This window comes from Motacilla alba, chromosome 3 (genome assembly GCF_015832195.1).
Source record: "Motacilla alba alba isolate MOTALB_02 chromosome 3, Motacilla_alba_V1.0_pri, whole genome shotgun sequence".
NCBI classification, from domain to species: domain Eukaryota; kingdom Metazoa; phylum Chordata; class Aves; order Passeriformes; family Motacillidae; genus Motacilla; species Motacilla alba.
Genome location: NC_052018.1, coordinates 28,837,161 through 28,862,672, shown reverse-complemented (window position 1 = coordinate 28,862,672; position 25,512 = coordinate 28,837,161). Strand labels below are relative to the sequence as shown.

Here is a 25,512-nt window from a genome sequence, read left to right as displayed (position 1 = left end):
TTCAGAAGTCCTGAGTAAGGGTTGTCCAGCCCATTATGTAGAAATAATTATATTTGTTTTTGCTCTGACAGCTCTTTATCTGTCATTTTGCACAAGAAGAGTCAAAATTACATGTGAAATAGAAAATTTATATAAAATGCACTATCCATTACTGCTGTGCACTTTTAATGAGCTTTATTTACCTGAAATGAAGAACCAATGCCAGAATTACATACCATTGTGGCTGGATTTTGAACTGAAATCAATGAGTTTTGAACTGCAATGAACTGGAACAAAGAACACTAGTGAAATGCTTAGTGCCAAAAAAATACCAACACCTCCTATGAATCAGACCAAACCCTGAAAGACAAAGATACGGAAATGCTACAAAGAAAACATTTTACATTTTTCACCTGCGGCATTGGTTTCGACATTTGTCTTATTAAATGTAGCTGAGTCTTCTTCCTATTTTACACTTGGATCTTAGTTTTATGTGAAGAATGCTTATGTCTATCATGTGGAAGACTTTCATTTCTTCTGAGGGCAAACCAGTTGCCATGCAGTATACTGCAATATGCAGACATAAATTCCATCAATTGAAACATAACCTTTACAATGTTTCTCTTACCTGCACCCCATCAGATGCAGGGATATAACTTGCTCTTTTAAATGTGTCTGTAACATTTCTGAGAATTTCCACAGAAATTAGAAGATCCCCAGCATAAAAATTTTTCCTCTGCGTTAAATCCAATAGAGTCTTGGTTACTTGGGACATGCCATCACCAGCCAACATCCTCTGACCCTTGGCAAGATGCTCTTTAATCTGTACCAAAAGAAAAAAACCTCTTATCAGAACCTACTTTATTGAGAAAAATGTATGACAAATTCTAAACAGATCCCAAATATTAAATGTTTAAACTAGTAAAAAAAAAATTCATGTTAAAGATAAGACAAAATAGTAGTCTATGGTGATAGAAATATTATTTTTATCAGAGTATCATTGATTTTATACTGAAAGCATCTGAATTTCTTGTGTTTCACACATTTGCTTCTTGGAACTCCATGGGCTGAACTGCAGCTTTAATTTGTTGTCATGACGTAGCAAGGAACTGCCCTTCCTCAGAGGAAAATCTGAACAACCACAGCTGCCCCTCATTTAACAACTGAGACCTCTGGAAGGAATAAATGCTAAGGCAGTACTTGTTATAATCTGATTTACTATAGGAGAGTCGACCTTTCACCTCTGCCAGCCCAGCTTGGCTAGTCATTGCAAGAGAGGTGGTTTAGTTGGAAGCTGGTTATGGCGCTCTCTTCTGTAGCACTAGCACAAAGGTGTTAACTTGGAACAATCCTGTTTGCTTTTTCCAAGAAATGCAAATTTAAATATTAACAGCTCCTGTGTATCTGCCAAAAGAGCATACTTTAGCAGTAGCTCCCCCAGCAGATGTTTTCAGGGCTAGTGATCCAAAACAAATATGCTAGAAGTACCCTCCTGATAAGAACCTGAACTTGTGGATCTGGTTAATTCTAAAAGCTGACTCAGCATCCCAGGAAGATGCATAGAGTATCACAAAGACAGGACAAGGCCAGACAAGGCTAAAAGAGAGTGCATGGGTTAAACACCCTATTTTAAAATATACATTATAATTTAAGCATAAAAGCACAAGTTCTTCTGTAGTGAAAAATAGAATATCATAGAATCATAAAATATCCTGTGTTTGAAGACTTTTAGGTAATTAGTCAAGACGGACCTCATTCTAAGCAGAAGTGCTGAAAACACTATGCAACTGGCAACAAAAATGTTGTAATGGTCTTTAAAAAAGTATATTCAATTGCTTTTTAATTTGCCTTATTACTGACGTATAGAGGGAAAAATTACTAATGTAACATACAGTTGAACTAGATGATATTGAAAGTCTCTTCCAGCCATGATGATTCTGTGATAAAAGGGTGGCGATGTGGAAGGAAGAGTGTAAAGATACTTTTTACCACTTTCAGATCCCCAGACACTGTGTCAATATGCAGGCCTTCATTATATAAAATAATGTGTAAGGATACACTATATAATAAACCTGTTTAAAAGGGTTCAAAATAGCAACTTAAGCAATGAAAGCAACTTAAAAAATGAAATCATCCTCTGACATATTAATTCTAAGCAGCGTGGGGTTTTTTTTCATGCTGTTGGTTCATATTTTGGTTACATTCTCAACCAGTTGTCAGACAAACTAGATATATGTAACAGAGCTGGGGCTGGGCAAAGGGGCTGCTTCAGGCTTCCTCCATGGAATTAAATCATCTTTAAGAGCAGCTGGGGATTTTTATGGACCACCCGTGCCTTGACAAAACCCTAGAAATACTTAAGACTTGGGAGAATACCTGCCTGTTGCATCATGGACGGAGAGTGAATCTATTCTATACCATGAGTACAGAGGTAAAAGCATAATAGTATTATTAATCTTTAGGAAAAAATCAGTTAGAACTAAGACCATTAATTGGTTTGCTTGGTTGGTTGCATTTTTTAAACTAATATTTCAGCAGAAATACCTCCCTAGTCTTCAGAATACTGCAGTACATAATCAGGCAAGAAGCTTGCTTGAAGAAATAATTTTGTGCAATTTCTATTACTTTTAGAAGGAGATTTTGGACATAACTCTGTAGGAAAATAATACTGAAGAAAAAGGTGTGAGAATTTAGGAAGGAAATTAATTTCAGTAAATTCAGGAATCTGATATTGTACACAAAACATAATGAACTACTTTCTTGGGAACAAATAAAAGCAAACATGAACTTGATTTGTGCATTTTTGCTGAGAAAATTTTCTTGTGAAATGTTGTCATTTGTCTCATCTGATCACACATTGTGTCTCAGTAGCAAGTGAAAAGAACATCAGCCAGCACAGTAACACCAAAGAGTAGAACTTTTGCTGTAACTCATCCACGTGTTCCTTACACCAGAACATATTTCCAGATTTTGAGGATTAACAATAATGAGTGTACCTTTAGTCAAGCCCAAAAGACATAAAAGACGATCCATATAGCTGTACTCCCAAATCTAATGTGGGCCGCAGAATGTACTGTGGGAAAGGCATCACACAACTTGAAGGCGGGGTTTAAGAGACAAAAAAGATGTTCTTTTAATATCTGTAATAATAGCAATTGATCAGTCCTCATAAAAACTCTGCTGGGCTGTTACACCTGTATAAAAACTGGTAGGAAGGCCGTTGAACTATTCAGCAAGTTATTTTGTAGTGCATTATTTTGTCTCCTTTTGCCTCATCTGTATGTTTACCTCCCATTTGTTTTTCCATGCTCCTGCAGGACTTTAAATTCACATTTTAAAGATGGCAGGGGCTAAGTTGTGGATGGTTTTGGGATTTACAAAGCCCACAGAAGTCTTGGCCTCAGCTGCTTTTGGAATGCAAACAATAAATTGAAATGATCCTACTTTTGACAGGTTTTAATACTTTCAAACAAGTAAGGCTCTGGGTTTTTTTGCAGATCTCTAACAGCAGAAGTGGGAGCTTTAGTATGGCCTTTAGTACTTTCAGGAAGACATTTTGGTTGCTCTTTGGACTCAATGATAAAAAATGTCCAGCAAGTGCCCACAATGTCACAGGACTAAGTTATTACACTTGCTTCTAAAGTAGCCATGATTGTGATGCAGATGATTTAAAGTATATCAGAATTTACCGGCTCTTAAAAACTACAGCTCAGTTTGGAACTCTTTTTTGGTTAAATGACATACCCAGAAAGCTTGATTTCCCAGCCCAAGGATCCTTTCTCCCTCATACACACCACTCATACACAGCTCCAAGAGCACCTTTCTTTTCATCCTCTCAAGCTCCAACATGGAAGTTCCTTTCCCCAGTCCCTAGCTACTTCTCCAGACCCACACTGCTTTGAGTTAGACTAGCAGCATATCCTTACAAACAGCATAGCAAAACAGAAGGTTGCAATGTACTAAGCTAAAAAAAGTAGTGAAAATTAGAATTAATTAAGAGAATTTTTTTGAAGACTAGTGTTAAGCTAAAAAAAGTGGTGAAAATTAGAATTAATTAAGAGAATTTTTTTCTAAGACCAGTAAACAATGTGCAGGGAAAAATTAACATCCTCTTTATTATCTGTTTATTATGTAATGTATTTTCTTGTTGTAAGACAGCTTACAACTCCTAAACACAACTTTAAAATCACAGGCCATTCAATCAGTTGATGTAAACTGGCACAATACCATTAAAACCACTGAAGACGTTCAGATTAGTATAAATTGAAGACAGTGAATTATTGCACAGCTATCACAATAATCTTTCTGCATGAAAATACAGAATATTCTCATCAGTACTGAGTATAACATCTTTCTCACCATACTGCTTATTTTCCGTGCTACGGTCACTGTGATATTACGCACTGCCCAAGAAAGCTATTTTGGTCACCACTCTAGGCCCTGTGTGAAGGTCATTTTTTAGTGGTCCTACAGGCAGGCTCATTAAAAATAAAGTTTATGAGCCAAGAGATAGTGAAATGAAGCAGCTGTTAAGCTGACACTTCAGTCAGCCCAGCCGCTATCAGCCTGCACTGTGGGGCTGCATACTTGAAAAATTACTGAAATGTTTAACTGGACTTTGACACAGGGTCCAGCTGCCTTTGTCCCCTGATTTATCAGGAAGTCTGATATAATAAAAATGCCTCTTTACAAAGTCAGATCTCCTAGGCTGTTTGCATTGGAGTACAATTTATTACTGCATAATAATTACTGCAGACTTAACAGCTAGATGTAGTTTAAAAGGACAGAAAACAATGAACCCTCAAGAAACCTATAAAAGACTGAAAAGAATTATTAATTTGAAGAGCAACTACACCATCAACCATTTTTCATTATTTTTTTAAGACGATGTTGGATTCATAGCCAGGTATTACTAATGATGTCATTAACACATTTTATGGTAGGGGGAACTGTAAGAACCCAAATTAGTAAGCCCTACAAAGAAGTGAGAAAAGATCATTCGAAATAAAAATATATCCTAAAATTGCTCATAATCTGCAAATCCCTTGGCTTTTTAACTTCAGAACCCAAGACTAGTATTTTGTAAAATACAGTGCTCTTTAGATACAGAAATTGTAAGAATATTCACACCACACCTGTAATGTGATGTCATTGTAAGAAAGTTGTTCATTTTTGACAAAATCTTCATTACAGGCTTTTTTTTTTTTTTTTTTTTTTGATAATCAACAGACAGTCCTTTACCTGTTTTGGCACAGAACTTTATTTTCCCTCAATATAATAAATTATTTACAATCTGTTGGTCTATTTTCAGGCTGTTTCAACATTTGAGAATATAATTTCATCCATCTTTTAAAAGAAACAGAATAAAGTCTAAAGATAGGGCTATGCATCTTCAGGTATGCATTCAAATATTTATAACCTAATGTCATGCAAGAGATGTTTTCTATATATTCAGTATTTTATGAAGGAAGTGCCTCAAGCAATACAAAGTAATTTTCCACTTTTTCATCACTGAAATTAGTTAGTAGTCTCAATTTCAATCACAATAACACACTATTAAATAAACATTTTGTGCAAAGAAGAAGGCAATCATACATTCCCTTTGTGTACAGCAGTAAAGGGAAAAAGTAATTTGTATACATTGTGTCAAGGAAGATTAAGGATATAAATTAAGGAAAACTTTACAACTGCAAAGGAAATGATGTACAGTTTACCTGAACACACTATGCAGACTTCCATACTGGAGGCCTTGATTACAGCCAAGAAAAATAAAAAGCTGGAATAACACAAGTATAGCTGATTCTGATAAGACACAAATTTGGGCTGGACGATCTCATGAATTTCCTTTCAGTTCTGTAATTCTGTAATACATCCCTGCTAATGTTCTGAAACCCCAACTAAAGCCTCCTATAATTTATCCCAATCAGAAAACCAAAATTTAAGGAGTGCCCTGAAACTGAACTTTAGCCTTCCTGCATTTATACAATCATGGCGTGCAATCTTCTGAACCAAGTTTTTGCAGAAACTGTGTAATCAATCTGGGCCTCTGCGCACTCAGCTGAAACCACTACAACCTCATGCTTTAGGGAACTTGTTTAAAATGTATACAGATGGAACAAAAATTAGGATCACTTCATTATACTGAAACAATCATGCCACTGTCACATACTTCCAAATATTTTTAAGCAAAATGTTCCCTAAAATAGGGGTTTGGTTTTAGAGAAAAAAAGGTGGATCGTTCACACAGAATCCTTTGCTGTTTTAGACATTAATCTCAGGCAAACTGAATATCTGCACAGATGAAATTGCATGTGCTCTTCCATATGTGATCAGGTTTACAGAAGAATCTTTGAAAAAAAAATCTAGTATGTGGAGGTCAAACATGTTTTTAGAAGAATGTGCACAGAGGAATGCTTCACCCTTTCTGTACCATTTTTCTCTGCCCTCTTTTACAAGAAGACTCCTACTATGTTGTTTAAGAGAGTTTTTTCCACTTTAGCCCATTACATAATTCCTGTTTTTAATCAACATCATCATAGTCATATTCATCATCATCATCGTCATCAATATTGCCAATTCTAATCCTTGAGCTATAGCCACTAAATAGGTAACAGAGAGAAAGTAATTACACATTTTCAGTATTTTGATTTGTGCATGGATCCATATTTTAAGGGGTATTTTGAATAAATAAGACTGCTCTCAGTAGAATAACAAATGAGTCTCAGGATTAGGAATGAATAATCATTGAACAGATCACCTTTTTTCTTATACTCATTTTTATGTTTGTTGACCAGGGCTTGTATTATTATTTTATTAAGCACTCCTCTTAAATGTCTCAATTATCTGTGATTAAATCTGGCTCATGTTGGCATGGTGTGTGAGAGATCTTGTTGTTGTTACTGTTGTTTCTGTTTTTAACCAGAGGGCATGTCTTCAAGATTTGTGTTATCTATGTATAATGCAACCTGACAAGAGCAAGAGTTGAGAGGAAAAAGAGAATGACGACTCTGAGAGGGTTGTTTTCATTTTATGACAGACATAACATTGCTTGGGGTAAAGTCTCCTGGTTCTCCATAGTGACTGAATGGCTGAGGCTACAGGTCACAAAAGGATGTACTACAAATGAGCTGTCTTTCATTTTTTATGCTACATGGTCATCCTTGTAAGTACATGTCCCTAAACCATAAAGCTCTGATAAATGCTTAAATTGAAATGCTTATTTGATTTTATTTTTCTATACTTATATCATTTTGCTTCCATACAGTCATTTCCATGACACTGCCTTTTATTTGCAAGAATAACCAAGAAGTTTTTTTCAAGGAAATTATCATTATTTGGGAGTCCTGATCTCTGCATGGATGTGCTGCATAAAGTATTGGGCAAGTGAAAAATCCTTTGACCCTCATGTACTTAATAAACCATGGTGGGGGAATGCAGCAAATGAAATAGTGGACAAAAAGAAGGAAATAATTGTAAGTATAAGATGCTGTGACCATTTATTTGTCTCCTGCTGCCAAGCCAAACTCTTGCAGTCATTTTGCAGCCAGTGCCACATTCAATTGGAGTGGAGGTTCCAGCAGTTCTGGTGGACTTTAAGGAAAAATTAGATTAAATCTTTCTTTACCAAGCTCTTAAGTGGCTTTCTATTGTTTTACCTCTGGCCATACTTTAGTGAAGTTCATTTGTGGCTGCAGTGTTGGTTGGTTGGTTGGGAATATCGATGTGATCAGGGAACACTCAGTTGCTCACTACTGCAGAAGACACAGCAGCAGCAGCAGCAAACACAGGAGCACATTTCATTTAACACACTTATTAATCTATGTGTATGTTCCAGATATGGAAAAATTATTCTGGACCCTGAAATGATAGTGGGGACTTTTATTTTAATTTAACAAGTAGGATTGGTTGGCCATTAAAAAACAGATATTCCAAAGCATAAAGGAAGAAAAGGAACTCCCCAGGTTGAATTAAGTTATGATGTGCTTGTGCAGAAAAGCCGACAAATGTTTTCTCCTACTGTATAGTGTCTCTAAGACTGAGGTGCATGTGTATGTTGACAAGATCACAGAATCATAGTTATTTATTATTTAGAATTATTTAGGTTGGAAAGGACCTTTAATATCATTGAGTCCAACTGTTACCTCAGCACTGCCAAATCCACCACTAAACCATGTCCCCAAGTGCCACATCTGTATGTATTTTAAATACCTCCAGGGTTTGGGGCTTGACAATCTCTTCCAGAAAGAACTTTTCCTAATATCTAGGCTAGAGCTTCCCTGGTGCAACTTAAGGTCCTTTCCTCTTATACTGTCACTTGTTGCCTGGGAGAAGAGACCTTTCAAGTAGTTGTAGAGTGCCCTCACCATCGAGTCAACAGTGACAAACTTTTTTTTCCCTGAAGTTTTAATGTTCTCCTGTGTAGAATGGGAAAATGTTAGTGAGGCAGGAGAAAACTGTTGCCTGCACAATCTCTTGATCAGTTGTTCTCTGATGAGAGAAAAGTTTGTATTCCTCCAGACAAGATAACAGAAATGACACAACAGAGCTGCAGATTCTGGCCTTACAAGGGAATCAAGGAAAGGAAAGCAGATCATTTATTGACAGCCCTGCCTATCAAAATCTGTGAAGGTGAAGAGGAATAGCTGGCATATACCAATATAAGTATAGACTGTGGAAGAAGCAAAATGTTGTTTTTGAGGCCTCTGCATTCAAATCTATAAAACTAAGCCTGGCTGCTTTGCTCCGTGGCTATATAAAAAGATATGAAGCACTAAACTAGCAAAACAAAGGAGCAGTAAATTTTTTAGTAGGAAGCCTTTCATTCCTCCGAGTACAGCAGTCATTTCAGTGAGAAGTACATGGACAGGCTGATACGCTGCCCTTGTAATATAATTTGGAAAAACAAAATCATCTCTAATGAGCTGCAGCTGAGCAAATCATTATTCACCTCAAAGCTCTTTTTATCAAATTATATTTTAGCCAAGCACTTGCAAAATTGTGAATAACGCTGCTGTGAAAAACGTTGAAACAAAATTATAGTATGAGCAGAAGCAGCAGAAATGCATTTTTATGGCTATATTATTAGTTTGGTATGTAAAGATTCACCTGCATAAGTTCCCATGTTCCTTTGTAAGTGCTAATATTTTGACATCAATGTGGTAATTCATATGTAGATTTTTATTTCCTAACTCCCAAGAGTTAAGAGATATTTTACTTTTTTGACTTTCTGATAAAAAGCAGCCCATTATGCATGAATGCATGTTATATTAGGTGTTATATCACTAAAAGTGGCACTGTGTTCTGAGACCCCCAACATAAGCAGAGCATAGACCTGTTGGAGTGAGTCCAGAGAAGGGCTACGGAGATGATCAGAGAGATGGAGCACCAGTCCTGTGAGGAATGGCTTAGAGAGTTGGGATTATTCAGCTGGGGAGAAGGCTCTAGAAAGATCTTATAGTATCCTTCCAGTACCTTTTTACAAGAATATGTAGTGACAGGACAAGGAGGAACAGCTTAAAACTGAAAGAGGCTAGATTTAAATTAGATATTAGGGAGAAATTCTTGACTGTGAATGTGGTGAGGCACTGGAACAAGTTGCCTGGAGAAGTTCTGGATTCCCTGTCCCTGAAGATGTACAAGGCCAGGCTGGATGGCACTTTGAGAGGCCTGATCTTCTGAATGTGCCCTGCCTATGGCAAGGGGAATGGAACTAGATGGTTTTCAAGATCCTTTTTAACCCAAACCATTCTATGATTCTATGAAAACACTGACTTATTTTTATCACAGCAACTAAACATAGAATTTCATCATCCAGGCTAGAAAACTGTGATACACAGGTTTATAAAAGGGCCTGTATTAGTAGAGATTTTCTGATACTATTGGAGATGTCTTTCAGGAGCAAGGTTTCTTGATAACAGGCTTTAGTCTTCACTGTTATTTATGAATGTAGTTCAAATTTCTTCCAAACTAGAGCATGCAAAAGACATATAGATTAAAACTCACTTTAGGCAAAAGTGTGTGCAGACCAGTGTGTGGTAAGACAATAATACATTACTAATACTAATACTTTTTTTAAGCCGATCCCTTACAAAATTATATTTTTTTGGTTTTTTTGGGTTTTTTTTGGTAATTCAATAAATCCTATTGCTTAGTTTGAGTGCCTAACAGAGTAGAAAAAAGAAATAACCTGTGTATTCAAGTATTTCCTTAATTTTCACAAAATCAATTCCTAAAGCTCCACGGTAAGATTTTATGAATTAATGGTTTTCATAAAAAAATGGTCAGAAAGGCTTCAATATTCAATTCTTAGAAAGCTCATAAAATGTGAAATCTCATCGCTGTTCCACACCTAACTATTTGAATCTCAGTTTAATTTTTTTCATTAGTCCCCATTCAATTTTTTTCTTTCCTGTTTTTTAGATTTTGGACACTTGGGGATGAGGCGAGTGGTTTCTTTTTTCAGTTAGTTTAGTTTAGTTTAGTTTTGTTTATTTTGCTGTGTTTTTTTCTAATTTAGGTGGCTATTATCCACACACTGCATTAAGAATACATGAAGAATTCTTTATTTATACTTCTTGGAAGCATGATAATGTAGGGTGTTCCTAATTCAGAGGTCTTGCTTCTTAGTCTTACTGCTTGTACCATACCAAATTCAATAGGCTTCAAGAGAGTATGAAAGCAAAATGTACTCCTATTTGAGGCATTTCAGCAATTTTTTTCCTTGGATACCATCTGAAGTAGGCCTGTGGGGTCCTAATCACTGATTCTATTCTTGGTCCTGCAATCACTCATAAACACAGTGCAAATAAATTTCTAAGTCTCAGGAAGGATTTTACCCTATTTATCTGAATAAAGTAAAAAAACCTCAAACTGCACCACAGAAGACATTAGTCCAGACTAGCTAAGTATTGGGTAAAGTACACAATTCTATGTGAAATAATTAGGCATATAATTTTCTGCTTCCAGATCAAAAGAAGATAATGAGCAATGAGGAACATACTTTGTAATATTATACAGACTATGTTTGGGTCATTAGATCATCATCTAATTTGCCTTTCTACATATAACAGTCCATTAAGCTAGCAACAGATACACTTTAAAGAGATTAAAATATGTTAGTTAGACTGAAGTAGTTCAGTTTTCAGAAAATCAAACTATATGCTAAAGGTAGAAAGAGAAAACAGGCTTCAGGAAGGTCCATAACTTCTGCTATAGAAGTAATTGATTTGGTAAAATGGTCTGAAAACCCAAATTATGTCTATCCTATAGAAAGGAAAAATCCTCCAAATTCTGAGAATTTAATATTGAATTAAAGAAAGGAAGGAAATTCCTCACTATTAACAAAACTCTGGTGATCAGTATGTGATTAAGAACTTTCCAGAAGGAACTGAAGAAAGGATATCCACTAGAGTTTATTAAACCTTATGACTTCATTTCCATCCTCAATAAAAAAGACACTTGGAAGAATTTCTTGTTATAATCCCCTGTTTCTCAAGAATACATTCAAAAAATTGCACATGATTGGGCAAAACATTCTTCTCAGCTACAATGACTGGTAACAGACTCAAGACAACGTGCTTGACTAAGGACATTTTCTTAATGCAAAGCTGCAGACACTGCAGCTATTGTGTGTCCTAAACACATTAGGACAATGAAGGAAAACCAGAACAAAATTTGGTATATGATCTGTGATGTTTCTCTTTCTGCTCATTAAGTTATTGCTTGATTCTCTAGGTCCAGGAGGCAAAGCCTACCTATTTATCACTCTAAATTTTCCACTTATGGTGCTTTAGGGAGAATAATCCTAACTAGGTTCTTTAAATATTATTAGTACAGTTAAGCAAATAATTTCCTAAAGGTTTATTTCATGGATTTGGGCATTTTTGTCCCTTAATATGTTCAGTGAATAAATTTTCTCATTAGTCAACCAGCTGTAAAAGCTGGTCAAACAGTATTTGTTGAATTAATTTGATGATTGATTTGTACCAAATGCAGGATAAATTGTTTATGACTAATTGTTTCTGTTATTCAAAGAGATCTAATTATCAAGTCTAGCTTTAAAAGGAAGCTGTACTACAGTGCACAAGGTAAAATAAACTAACAGACATACAGGCTGTACATTTGTAACACAGCTGACATTCATCATTCTCTTAAACTGCTTTTTCTCAAACTCCTATCATGTAGGACACAGTGCCCTTGAAAGACATAAATTGAGTGTTGATCTCCACAAGTCAAACCATACCCCTCTACCATTTCATCATGTTCAAGTGCATAGTCTCTTTAGAGGCTTTGTGTTTGTTATATTTTTACTATACCAGGAATTTTCTGAGTTGTCCCATGGACATGCAGGAACATTAAGAAGGAAGAGTGGCTAGGCACTAATCCAGAAGACTTGAGAGAAATTTCCTGCTTAAGTGGTCTCAGTTCTCCATCAACAAAAAATGCAGATGTAGTACAGACTCATCTCAAAAATATATTGAGGAGATATATTCATTTAAGACTGGAAATTATTCTGAAACTGTTGCAATAGAATATTAAAGCATAATATTGATACATGTATCAAAAAGTGGTCCATGAGTCCAGACAATGTAACTCAACCCCATTTTCCTCTGAGGTGCCATAACCTTCATGTGAAGCACCAGGGCATGCAGTAGAGGCAGTAATTCTGCCTGGCACATTCTGTAAGTGACTGGAAAAAGCCATGTTATTCATGGCGCTGGGGATTACGAGCAAAGTATATTATCTTTAGCCTTATGGGTGTATTTTTAGCATTAATGACTCTCCATCTTTACAAACAGACTTTCAAATGGATTTTAAGATTAAAATACGGTGCCATTCTATCATGATTTACAGAGCTATCATGTTGGTCTCAGTACAAGTCTTGAGTCAAGCTGAAAAACACAGCACTAACTCGGTTTAGCACTAACTGGGTTTCAGCTTCACTAATACTGCTTATTAAGGGTTTAAATTTTTCCCATGTCAATTCCAGGTGAGTAATAGAGAAAACTGCAAAAATACAAGGAGCTTTGTGCATGAGGCAGTGAATCAACAGTAGTTGCAAGTGGTGAGGAAACAGTCTTCAGGGGTCAATCACCTGTGGTTCTGTGGTAAAATTCTACACTATATATAGCAAAGAACTGTGGTTTCCTCACATTAAACTCTATATCTCTTCTCTGTCCCAGAAAATCATGTTTTATTGCCTGCTGACAATGGCCTCTCTGCTATGCTATCCTCTAAAGGATGGTAGGCATTGTTTGGGAGAGTCTTCAGTGGTATGGTCTGAAATGGTCAGGGAGCATGCTAACGCATACACAGTTAAACTGCAGATGACTACAAGGGTGGCTTTTAAACTTAAGTTTATTTACTAGTACAACTGTGAGCTTCCAGTTCAGCACCTGTGTAGTCAGGTTAGCAGGGTTTATGGCCAAGGAAATCTTCTCTGGTTTCCATCATACTGAACATTTTTCTTTGGATAATATTTTCTTAGGTACAGCATAATGTGAATTTGACTAAGTGATTTCTGGTTCTAGATCATATGCAGCTTGATTGGAGGGCATAAAGACAGGGACTTGTCTGTTTTCTGTGCTTTAATGTATTAAATATTGTATTTATGGATATCAACTGCTTTATATCAGCCTTAGGAACATAATTTTTTTGAAGACTGTGCATCTGATTTTCCTTTATATATTTCAGATAATAAATGAAAGAGATTCAGCTCAGATTTTATGGAAATATTCAGAGAACTGAGTGGTACCCCACTCTATTCCTGGTCTGCATTGGTAAAATAACTTTATTGGTAAGTTAAGCACACTGAGACAACTCATACATGCTTTCATAAGCACACATATTTATTATAGCAACACCGTCTGTCAGCAGCTTCCTTATAAAGCCCTATTTTCAGGGATTTATGGAACTGACATATGTATCGTGGGGGGACAAGCCTACATTTGCAGGGCAATGACCTTATAGGTCTTTACCTCTATTTTCTCTGATTCTTTAAATATGCTGCGTTGTTCACTTTGAGAGGCAGAAAGATGTAAGACAGACCAATTTTCTTTGTGAACAGTTCCCAAGTGTAAAAGAAGTCCACTTTAATTTGTATGCACATGAGCTAGACTTATATTTTGTGCAGCAAAAAGATATGTTTAGGTGCTTCTGTAATTTTAAAGAAGCATTACCAATTTCAAATGTTCTTTGGCAGAAAGAATATCTCACAGTGTAATTAACTTATAATTAATATTTCAAAAAGTAAATATAGAAAAAAAGATAAATCTGCTCTAGGTTAGAAATGTGTTTTGTCCAACAAGTCAGACTTGTGGTTCTTGAAAAATTACCATTGCCTCCCAAAGCCAGGTAAGTCAAACCACTGAATAGCATGAAACAGCATTTCACATTGTTTGATCTGCAAGCTAGCATAGACCTAACAAATACCAAAATTATTAAATGCAAAAATACTACAGCCAACTTAATGTGTTTTTTGAACATGAACACTAAAGGGACAGATAAACATGAAGGCAGCTGTGAAAAATAGAAGCTTCTGCGTAGCGGGGAAAATTCCTTTGACAATCTATTCCGTCCTATCTTTTGCCTACCCTGAAACTGAATCCCAGGCCTCAAATAAATTGGGTCTAACAAAACAGAAATGCAGCTCAAAGGAATTAATCAAAATCTCCTCTAAGTAGCAATCCAGATTTGAGGAACGGCAGCCAGGCTACTGCTTTTCAAGCCAGCAAAGAATTTTAAACATGTTACAGAAGTGTTGCACTTGGTTGAGAAGTTGGGAAGTTATGAAGCACAGAGCTGTATTAGTGCGCCTCTGCTGAATGATAAACGGAGAAGTGGCCTTTGGAAAAGGATGCAGAGTAATAAGAATGTCAGTAGAATATATCATGCAGGGAAAACCCATTGTCCATGAGAATCTTCAAAGGCTCATTTCCCACTATAGTATTAACCTGGCTGAATGCTTCAGCTAGGGACATAGAGGGTAACGAATATACCTAATATATACCATCGTAACATATTTATAAAGCAATATACACTATGTATTACATCTATCCATATAAACATGTTTAGGCAGTAGATAATTTTATAATGCCTATGCTTTGCAAAGTAAATTTTTGTTAGGCTTTTTGAAAAAAACTCACATAGTATTTCTTCATCTGGAGTTACTTTACCTTTTCCAAGACACTGTGATAGATTTATCCCATAATCATTTCCTAGTGTTACATTCAAAGGTGAAATTCTAAATTTGAGAGCAAAAAGAAACATTCCTACTCTGCAATTAAAGAATACACAGTATTACAGAATTCTCATCAAGTTGCTCTTCCAGTAAATCTCATTTATTCACATCTCATTTTTTAATAAACTAAAATATGTCTTGCCTCTGACCCCTACAAAAATTTCACACAGCGCACATGAAAGAAGGGAATCTGATTCATTTTTCCACTTCTATAGTAAAACAAGGCTTATTTCACAAACACCAGCATTATACAAGATATCAAAATAATATCCATTAACATAAATTATTCTTTCTCAGATCTGTTTTCCTCTTGGTATTGCTTAACAGAAACCTAAAAGTAAATAAGTAAGTTTCTTTTTTATGCCAATGATTAGTAATGAATAAACAGAGCAAGTACTAAAGCTGACTTTGCACCTACTGAATGCTGCAAGTGTCTGTACTCGTTTGATATGCATCTAGCAAAGCTTGGATGTTCCCAAAAGGCCACTCCATGAACACTGAGAGAGCAGCGTCTGCTAGTGGTGCCTGTAAGACACAAAAGAGACAGAAAATATTTATATAAGTGAGAGCAACTGGAAAGTATAAACCTTATTTAATCTATATTTCATGCTATTTTAAAGGCACACACAGAAACAATTTCATGCAATGATCATCGCTGTATAGAGAGTAGTATAAGAGTATAAGATCCTGAAACACAATTCAATGTTTACTTTATTGCTTTTTAGCAGTGTTTCCTTAATTAAATAGAGTTTATGCTCTCCCTCATTTTCATCACTTTGCCTGATAGATCCAGTCAAATTGATTTCTTGTCAGCTTTTTCTTTGTGGCTATAACACTCATATGTACATGTATATATTTGTATATATACAGATAAATGTACATACACCACAGACCCATGCAAATATGTAAGCCGTAAGAGACATGATATGTACATGTGTATATTTGCATGCATATGCATAAGTCAATATGTGAGGTTTATACAGATATATTCACATATATGCATATTTATATGAGTCTAGTAATAATTTATCTAAGACACAAAGCAAAATAATTCTCCCCTTTTTTATCATCATAAGATTTCAAAGTAATACTGTACCTGTGGCATTGAGAGGACATCGATTGAATGCCATGTCCCCAGCTGGGGTCCTTTTCCACACCATTGACATCAAATAGTCTTCAGGACATATTTCATAAGGTGCTGTCATGTATAAATGAGAATTTAAATAGAAACATATTTTATATCAGAAAAATAAGTGTTCCATTTCATCCTACTTTTTCCTGAGATGCATATGTTAACATAACATGAGTTAATTTTAAGTTTGAAGTAAGAAAATGAGAAGCCTGAAATTTTGCATATCTGTCTTTGTGATGGCATTTATTTCATATAAGCTGTGGTTTTATTCTCCCCAGCAAGCAAGCACTTCTTAGGTTGTAGTTACAATGTTAACAGGTTTGATTCTTTCCTTGTTGCTCTATTTTGATCAATAACACTAAGAAGCTATCAGAAGATGATGAGACTTTAACTGTGGTAAGTTATAATGCTAATCTTAAACCAAAATTCGTAAAGATTTTTCTAAAATTGAATCTTTATGTGAAAGAATAAGTTCTGAAAAGACAGTTGAAACATTAAATGTGCTGAAGGTGTTAAATGAGAATTGTGTATTCTGAAGGATATTACAAAACCCGGTTATTTCTTTGAAAAGTGTTTCAGTACAAGCTGGTAATTAAGAAAGTATAATCAATAATGTGGGACTGAATGTCTATAAAGCAAAATAACCTTTTACTGGTTATTGCAACACCATTTAAAGGGAAAAATATTGTCACAATTTTGTACTAACAGAACTGCATGGGGTAAAATAAACTTCAGCAAATGCTTAATGTTTTATTTTCACATGGTCACAACAGCGGATTAATCTTGTTCTTTGTATGTTAGTGTATATTCCAGTTTATGATTTTTGAGTAAACTAGATTAGCACAAAAAACATCTGGCTGTAGTCATCTCACAACTCACATCACTGACATGTTAGTTAATGAAATCTAATTCACTCCAAGTTCAGTGGAGAAAATCAGGAATTGTTTATTATTAAATGTATTTCCAGAAAAAAAAGTAACCCTGCTGTATTACAGCAAAGTGGTTACAAAACAAGAGAAAAGAAAAGAGAAAGAAAATTCATTCTAGCAGATGGTGTGATAAGGCAGAAAGCAATTCAATGATTCACTCATGGTTGCATGGGAAATCTCTAGCAGAGGCAGGAACAGACTACAGATTTTGCCCATCCCATTATCTAACCCATAAAATCGTCCATCTTCCCTGTTTTGTACTTCTGCTGACGGAAGTGTGAGCAAGGGAACTGAGTAGACTTTTGCACAACGCTGTACCCTCTCTTTGTAGAGGACAAAGAATACCTAGCAGATGGCTCAGTAATACTAATATGAATCACAGTTGGGCAGAAAAATTGCTTGCTAAATTTGCCTCACCATCAGCATTCCTGAATCGTAAATCAAGACAGTTGGTGCTGCTTAAAACGCCAAGAGATCCATTAATGGCAAAACCCAAAGAAAGTCAGTTAAATTCATAATCTAGAATACTAGCCCTGCTTCAGATATGCCCACAGAGTGATTGCATCAGGACAGTGATACACTGGGAAAAAACAGATTTTGATAAACATAAGCCATCTGGTGACATAAGCAAAAGCAATTACCATTCTATTATGACCTCATAAACAAAAGAAATGTTCTGTTTTGAGGAGCGTAAATTAACATAATAAGGAGGTTATATTATAAATTACATAAATTTGCTAGAGCTTAGAGCTCTCTGAGAACTATATTTGTTATGCAGCTGTGGCCATTTCAAATGTGTTGTGTTCACTAATCAGCACTTTAGGTGCTGATTCTCAGAACTAAAACTCTTCTCTCCACATACCGAATCTTACATGTGAGTTGTTTTGCTTAAAATATATATATATACATGCATCTATATGCACGCTTCAATACACCATATTTTCTCTTTTACATTAGCAAGCCTCAGGTAATATCAAAGATTTCTCATCTGCTTGGAAGGGTACTAGTGTGCTTTTGAATTAAAGTTTTCAGAACTCAAGATTATATTGAAAACTTTAACCTAGTGCCAGAGACAAACAATGCACTTGTATGCGGTGTTCGAAAGCAAAAGGCACTCCCAAGACCGAGAGTCATCAGGAAAGAGGTGTGGAGGCAGCTGGAACATGGCAGAAGCAAAGACTCTTTCCTGGTCTCTGGCTGACTCTTGGCCTTTTAATGCCTTGTACAAGGATCAAGGAATGCTGCGGATAAAAGCAAACTCCTTCTTCCTAAAGCTAAAACCTATCTGGCAGAGCTTACTCATCAGGCATTCACCCACATTAAAGCATCTGTGAGGCTGCAACCCATGTCCCTCATGGAGGCAGTATAGGCACATTGGAGTGGTACTATATCTGAGTTAAAAAACCCTTGTTGATCCTCAGAACCAGTTCAAGCATTTCTGTAACTATGGCACAATTAATTCATAACACACCCACAGATAAATATGAGTTTACTGTACAAAATCATAGAGAACTACTAGAATTTAGAAGCAAATAGCAAATACTGAGGTAAAATTTGCTATCATTGGCAAATAAAAGGTAGTCCTCTTTCACTCTTAATGTGAATCACCAGCATCTTCCCACACAGAGCATGTGCTCAAAAGTACCACGTTACACCCCTGTAATGATAGGCCTGAATTTATCCCACCTAAGCACAAATATTCAACAATGTCAATGGTCTGGAAGCACAGTCTTCTTCTGACATTACTGGAGAGAAGACGCACATCTCCCAGAGGCAATCAACCCAACTGGGATCTGTGGAAGCTCAGTACCACACACAAAGCAAGAGACACATGAGGCCTCACAGAGTTTACCATCTACACAGGCAGATAAAAAATATGGGAAAGGGTAAGGAAAGGGTGAGACAAGTTAGCCTACAGAACACAGTAGCAAAAATGATGGTAGAACTACAGCTCCTCTCTTGAATCCTAATTCAATGCCCCAAACAAAATTATCATAAACAAATGCAATAGGAAAAAAGCTTTCAGATGTCTTATAGAATAGTGTTGTAGTCAGAGACAAAAAAAACTCCCCAAAGCTTTTATATTATTATTTAGCTGAGAATAATTTGAATTATTTGAATCTTCTCCCTTCTCCTATTCTATCTTACCTATTTAATAGTGCTGTGAAAAAAACTTCTATCATTGGTGGGAAATGATTAGCCAATCTTTGGTTGTTGTGCACTCTTGTCTTTCTGTTAACTAACAAGATAGTCTAGCATTGCCTTCAGTTATACTTTGGTCTAAAGTGCTCCCATATTAGGCTTTATACTACTGAAAATATGCTTTTAAGAAAAATGCTAAGAATCTTTTTTGAGTAAAATCCAGGTAAAGTATTAATATTGGAAACATGTATAGAGTTAACATAGATTTAACTATTAGGAAATTAGGTATTTATGGAAACCTATACTGTATTGTTGAAATAGGATATATTCTTCTGGGTGTAATAAGAACATAGTCCTACTTTTATAAAAATAAATTTACAGAAGTCTTCTACTCTGTATAACACTGCACTTTGGTTTTGGTTCTCCCATCTCTTCATTTTTACTGACACATTTGGTGGAAATTGCCTTATTTCTCTTGTACATTCTTCTACAAGTTTCTAATCATCTTGCCATGCAATTCCTTATCAGATGCATTTTATTTTGTTATCTAGCTGTCTCCATCATTCTTATGGGACAGACATGGTGTTCATTCATCTTGTGTAAGTTTTCTGCCGTGACTCCTGAGTGACTAGCTGTTTACCAAATATAAAAGCATTTTTTACTTTCTCTGATTTTTTTCCAATTTTCTGAAGTTATACTTCACAGAAAAATATTTTGAGTGCAGAGTAGTGCTGACCTACTAGGAGTGAGGTTTAACTTAAGACATTTGGGATGCAACAAAGCAGCAATAACTGAACCCAAAATATCTTCAGATCTTTGTTTTCATTCCTAGATTATTACATAATGGAAGGAAAAAACAACAGTTTTAAAATTTATAGCTGTGAATATAAACAAATCACAAAGAAAGATGAAAAAAATTTGTTCAGAAACCAAGCTTTTTTGAGAAACCAATTTTCAGATAGTTGTTGCATATAGGTAAAACCTTACAAAGTGAAGGCCTTGTAAAATCATGGCTCAGGCCTGCTACTTTGGCTAAGCAGAAAAGGACTACGGGAAAGTGACTCAGCTGAATTAGAGGCAGAAAAAACAAGTTATGTAACCATCCTGTGCTCACATCGTGGTGTATGGTGGTTGGTTGAATTATATTTGTTATGATTTTAATCTATGTAGCTGATAACTGGCTAATTGCTTAAAAAGGCCAGGTTTTTGCAATAAAGCAAAAAAGCCCTCCTTTGCACCTGCCTGGGGACATTGCGTCCCTTCACACCCTCTCCTCACAGACAGCACTTCTGAGTCTGCCTCTCTTAATGCTGCTGAAAGTAATTCAGTTCATGCCCCAGCAACCTGAAGCACTGAGAAACTATAAAGAATATTTCGTATAATGCTCAGATAATGCAGAGCTCAAACTACAGAATGTCCAGGCAAGATTTTCAGTTATCAAGTAAGCACTCTGTTTGCAAAGCATCTTATTAACATCAGTCACTGTAACAGAAAAAGGCTTTTTTAGCCTTTTGCTTACACAATTTAAAGTAGCTATAATTTAACTTATTGTATGTCTATAGACCTCTGGGTGATGAAAGTAGGTGCAGCTTAATACCCTTAACAAAAATATTACATGGTTCTACGCACCTGAGGATCTTGTTTTATGCAAAGCAATGCTAATACAAGAAAATGGATAAACAGTTTTGTTTTCTTGCATTTTCCAGTGGCTTACATAGAACAAGAAACCACTGAGACAAAAATAGCTTTTCTGAGCTACTTCAGGGCTAGGAAGAAATGCATAAAAAATAATGAAATCTTCTAATACTTTGAACAACTCTGTATAGTACTTTCCAATTATACTTCTTGTTTATTGAATGTAATTTGTATATAATTTTATAAACTTTTGGTAAATTATCTCTACATTTAAATCTGAGTCTCTTCAGTAAATGTCAGTCTAGAGGCAAATAAATCTGTAATTCATGTCTAACAGTCTGCACAAGCATAGCTTGTTAAAAGGTGCTTTAGGTTAGAGTTTCTGTAAGCACACTAAATCTAATCTGAAATTAATCAAGTAAATAGATAAATTCACCAAATGCCAAATAAAGCTCTGTGTGCATTTGACTTGTAAATACATCTGTAAAATATTTTATTAACAGCAGGTGGCAACCTTTGAAAATTGGACTGCAGCAGTATGGTTTTACTTTTAAATATACAATTGCAAATTACTTCAAGAATGGTTTTATAAGCAGAATCTAGTTCATCTGACTGCTTATTGAGAAGATTCATATTAATCTTCTATTAGTGTTGTGCTTTATAGAGGAAGCCTGCATTACCTATGGAAATTAGTTTGCTTAGGAATCCAATGCTAATACTATTTTGTACTGCTTTTCAAATTATGAAATTTTTATTAAAACTAAAGAGATCATTATAAAAAGAAAGTTAAATTCAGTTAACTTCTACAGTGTAGTGTTATAACTTTCTAACTACAAATAGTCTTTTTGTTGTTCTTCGAATGCAATGAGACTAATTGTTCTACTGTACTGCAAGTACCTTGAAAACTGTTCCTTGATGTCTGTCAAGGGATCAATATGCTGCCTATGAAAAATATGGGCTTGATAACATAAAATTCACATCTGATAAATTTCTCATTTCCTGACCCAAAGCATCCCTGCTATTTAAGTCATGCTCTGACCACCAGAGAACACAGCCAGCAAAAATGTCCAAAAGTCAGATTGCTAGACTGATTTTTTGCTGCTTCCTGGCTTGCAGTTCAGATTACATAATTTCCCAAGTGGATGGCTAAAACATCCTACCCTACAAACTAACTACTTATTTTTTTATCTTTCACCTATCAAACAATACATTATTTTACTTTAGGACAATGTGTGTTTATGATAAATACTATCTGATTCATGAGATATTATTCTTTATTCATCATTTTTGAAGAAGCTCTTTTTTGAAGAAGTACACTTTTATTAGCTTTTAGTGGGAAAGACTTAAATCTGTTGGGAGAGCAAAGTAAAGAGTGATACAAAGCGTTATATTAAAAAAGTGATATTTAAGCATTATATTAATGCTTAATAATAGAAAGATGTGTCTTTCAATTACTTTCCTTTTTTATAAAATGTGGCTCGCATATTCATTCATTCACTCTCTACACTATGGTAAGGCTCACTTTATCTCTTATTTTTACTGCACTGGAATTTACCGCAAATGTATTAGAGACATCACTTGTACACTGGATAAAAGGAATTCCAGATTACAAAAACAGCCCTGATATTCTCAGATACAGCGCATTCAAATAAATTTTCTGTAGCAAATTGTTCCTGCTCCAAATACTATAGACATTACTAGGCAATCAAGTATTTCTCAATGACTATTTTTACTATGGTATTTTGCTTTGCTCAAAACTTGAAGCTTTGCTCATATGTCTAATAGGGCTCATTTGCACTTAGCTGCATAAACAGAAATCCACTGAGAAAAGCACCAGTGACTTGTCTAAAGCAAGTCCAGATACGGCTCCTTATGGCTATTACTCTACAGACATTGATTTTGTCTTTCCTAAAAATGTCATTAAAGTAAGCCCTACTGTAGAGTAAATAATAACAGCAATTTCATCTCACCAGGACACCTCTGTTCACTGCACCGTCTAACTTCCTCTCCAGTTCCTTCACACTGCTGCCCAGTCACAGCAGCACCTTGACAGATCCTTATCCGCCTCTCCCAGCCACCGTCACAGGATTTGGAACAGCCACTCCAGTGGCCCCACTGGTTCCACTGGCCATTTGCTGTTTGGAAAAATACAATTGCAGTGGTGATATGATGACATTCATAATGTAGAATTACTCTTTTTTAAAATTGATTTGTATAGTGCTGTTGTACAGTAACAATACACATTTAAAACATGCGTAAGTACCCTTAAAAGAAACTAAGTAAAAATATTTTTGCGTGCGATATTTTAAGATCTTGATTTTTACACGTTCTTACAGAGCAAATGAGGCTTAAAGGTAAGTCCGTACAGAATCTACACACCCTGAAAGGCTGCTTTTGTAGTGTCAGAGGATCATGAAGTAGCCTCAGGCCAAAAGGGAATCAGTTCTTATATATTTACTTTTTAGGTTCATGAAAACTTAATTTCTTTAGGCTTCAAAAATATCTGCCTAAAATTGCTGAGTGTCCTTCAAACAGCAACAAAACCAAAAAGCTGATGTGCAGCCTTCATGCAGCCTTTCAGGGCACATTCTTCAGCTTTTTTCATCATCCAGTAAATAAGAATGAGTACCCGGGAGTCACAGAATCATGGAACTTCTAGGGTTGGAAGGGACCTCTGGAAATCATGAAGTCCAACCCCCCTGGCAAGGCAGGGTCACCTGGAGCAAGTGGCACAGGAACACCTGCAGGTGTGTTTTGAATATCTCCAGAGAGGGACACTTCACAGCCTCCCTGGGCAGCCTCTTCAGTGCTCTGCCACCCTCAATGTAAAGAAGTTCTCACCCTTAGTTTGACATGAAACTTCTTGTGTTGTAGTCAGTGACTTTTGTTATGAATGAGTCAAAATTCATAAGGAAATGAAATAATATGATGAATATAATATAGTTATAGATGTGAGAAATAATAAAACAAGTTAGGAGTAGCTATAAAAATTAAGGGTTTATTTTTCTATCACAAGAGGGTTGCCCAGGCAAGTTCCCAAAAAGCTAAGGGAGACAGCTTGCAGAAGTTGGGAAACCTGTTGTCATACACATACCACACATAGCATGACCACATTTACATGTGAAGGGGGAAAAGTGGCACAGAATTTCGGAAATCTTAACTGCCACATCAGTGGCACACCTGGCTGCTGACAACTGGGGGGGGGACGACATATCCGACGATAATCCATTCAGGCCTGTAGTCTGTTTCTGGGAAATCCCTTAACATGTAAAGGATTTCCAGTAAGGGACTGTTTAACTTGTATATCTCCCCAGACACGGGGTTTGTGTATTGCAAACGCGGCTTTTCAAGTTCTGTCTAGCACAAGACAAGGAACCGATGAATTATTCCCGAGACATTGAGAGCTGGACCATCTTTCATCAGCATTATCCTGGAACCGGAGAAGCTTTGGGACTCACTTGATTAAGAAAAGGACAAAGGACATCCTGGCCTGTGGCAAGAAAAAGAGTATAAGAACTGGACTCGGACACGGCTATGGTGTGCCGCTACCACTCTGATGCATGCAGGGGCTCAGAGCTGTGTATGACACCCAGAGCCTAAGTCCCGGGCTAGACTCTGTCTGATTCATGGCTGACCCACATTTTGTCATTCGAACGCAAAATAAATTTTATACTTTGTTATTTTTAACATAATTTGGCTCTCACAAATTATTGATTCAATTTGATTGGCAATTTCATACATATCACTTTTGTTCCAGCAGCTGCTCTGCCCCTTGTAGCCCACTGAGGCCAGCCCACCCTGCACGCCTCACTCCGGCTCGGAGCTGCCACCGGGGCAGGCCGCAGTGCCCGCCCGGGCCGGAGCCGCTCGCTACTCACCGGTGCACTCGGGGTTGTAGCACTCCCGGCTCTCGGCCCAGGGCCCTCTGCACTCGGAGCCGCCGTGGGCCGCCGCCGTGCACTGCCTGCTTCGCTGCTGGGTGCCATTGGAGCAGGTCACCGAGCACTGGCTCCACGAGCTCCACTCCTGCCACTGTCCGTCCACTGCCGCCGCGGCCGCAAAAGAGATGGACACAGCAGAGTTACCACCGGAGCCGGGCAGGTGACCACAGCCCCTCGGGCTGGGCCCAGCCTGGCTTCTTATGGCAATCAGATACAGAAACCAAGGTTATCAGCGGCTTTAAACTAATATAAACTGTTTTCCTTTTTCTTCAAGTAAAGAGCATCCCATCTCCTCTAATAGTACACTGATGTAAAAAAGGATAGATAATTGTTTTGGTCACATATGCTTTGAGGGGTCTTATTAAAAACAAGACCTTATAAAAAAGACTGGTCTTTTTAGGCAAAAGTGAGAGCAGTCCTTGTATCACGTAAATAAACCCTGAAGTGATTTTTAAGAGCTGCAGTAATAGTTCAGATAGGTCAGATTATAATGTTATTGGTCCTGACGGTGAAGCT

General features: G+C 36.5%; 1 protein-coding gene across 10 annotated transcripts in view; it reads right to left on the bottom strand.

Annotated features, from left to right (window-relative positions):
- ADGRB3 (adhesion G protein-coupled receptor B3) overlaps positions 1-25,512 on the bottom strand; it is a 448,620-nt gene that overhangs the window by 228,944 nt on the left and 194,164 nt on the right. For all 10 annotated transcript variants that reach the window (XM_038130254.1, XM_038130259.1, XM_038130260.1 and 7 more), the window contains 5 exons: positions 24,934-25,098; positions 23,026-23,190; positions 16,314-16,415; positions 15,636-15,742; positions 608-802 (listed from right to left, as the gene is read on the bottom strand). In XM_038130254.1, the coding sequence (XP_037986182.1) occupies positions 608-802; positions 15,636-15,742; positions 16,314-16,415; positions 23,026-23,190; positions 24,934-25,098 (734 nt within the window). The remainder of the gene's footprint in view (positions 1-607; positions 803-15,635; positions 15,743-16,313; positions 16,416-23,025; positions 23,191-24,933; positions 25,099-25,512) is intronic.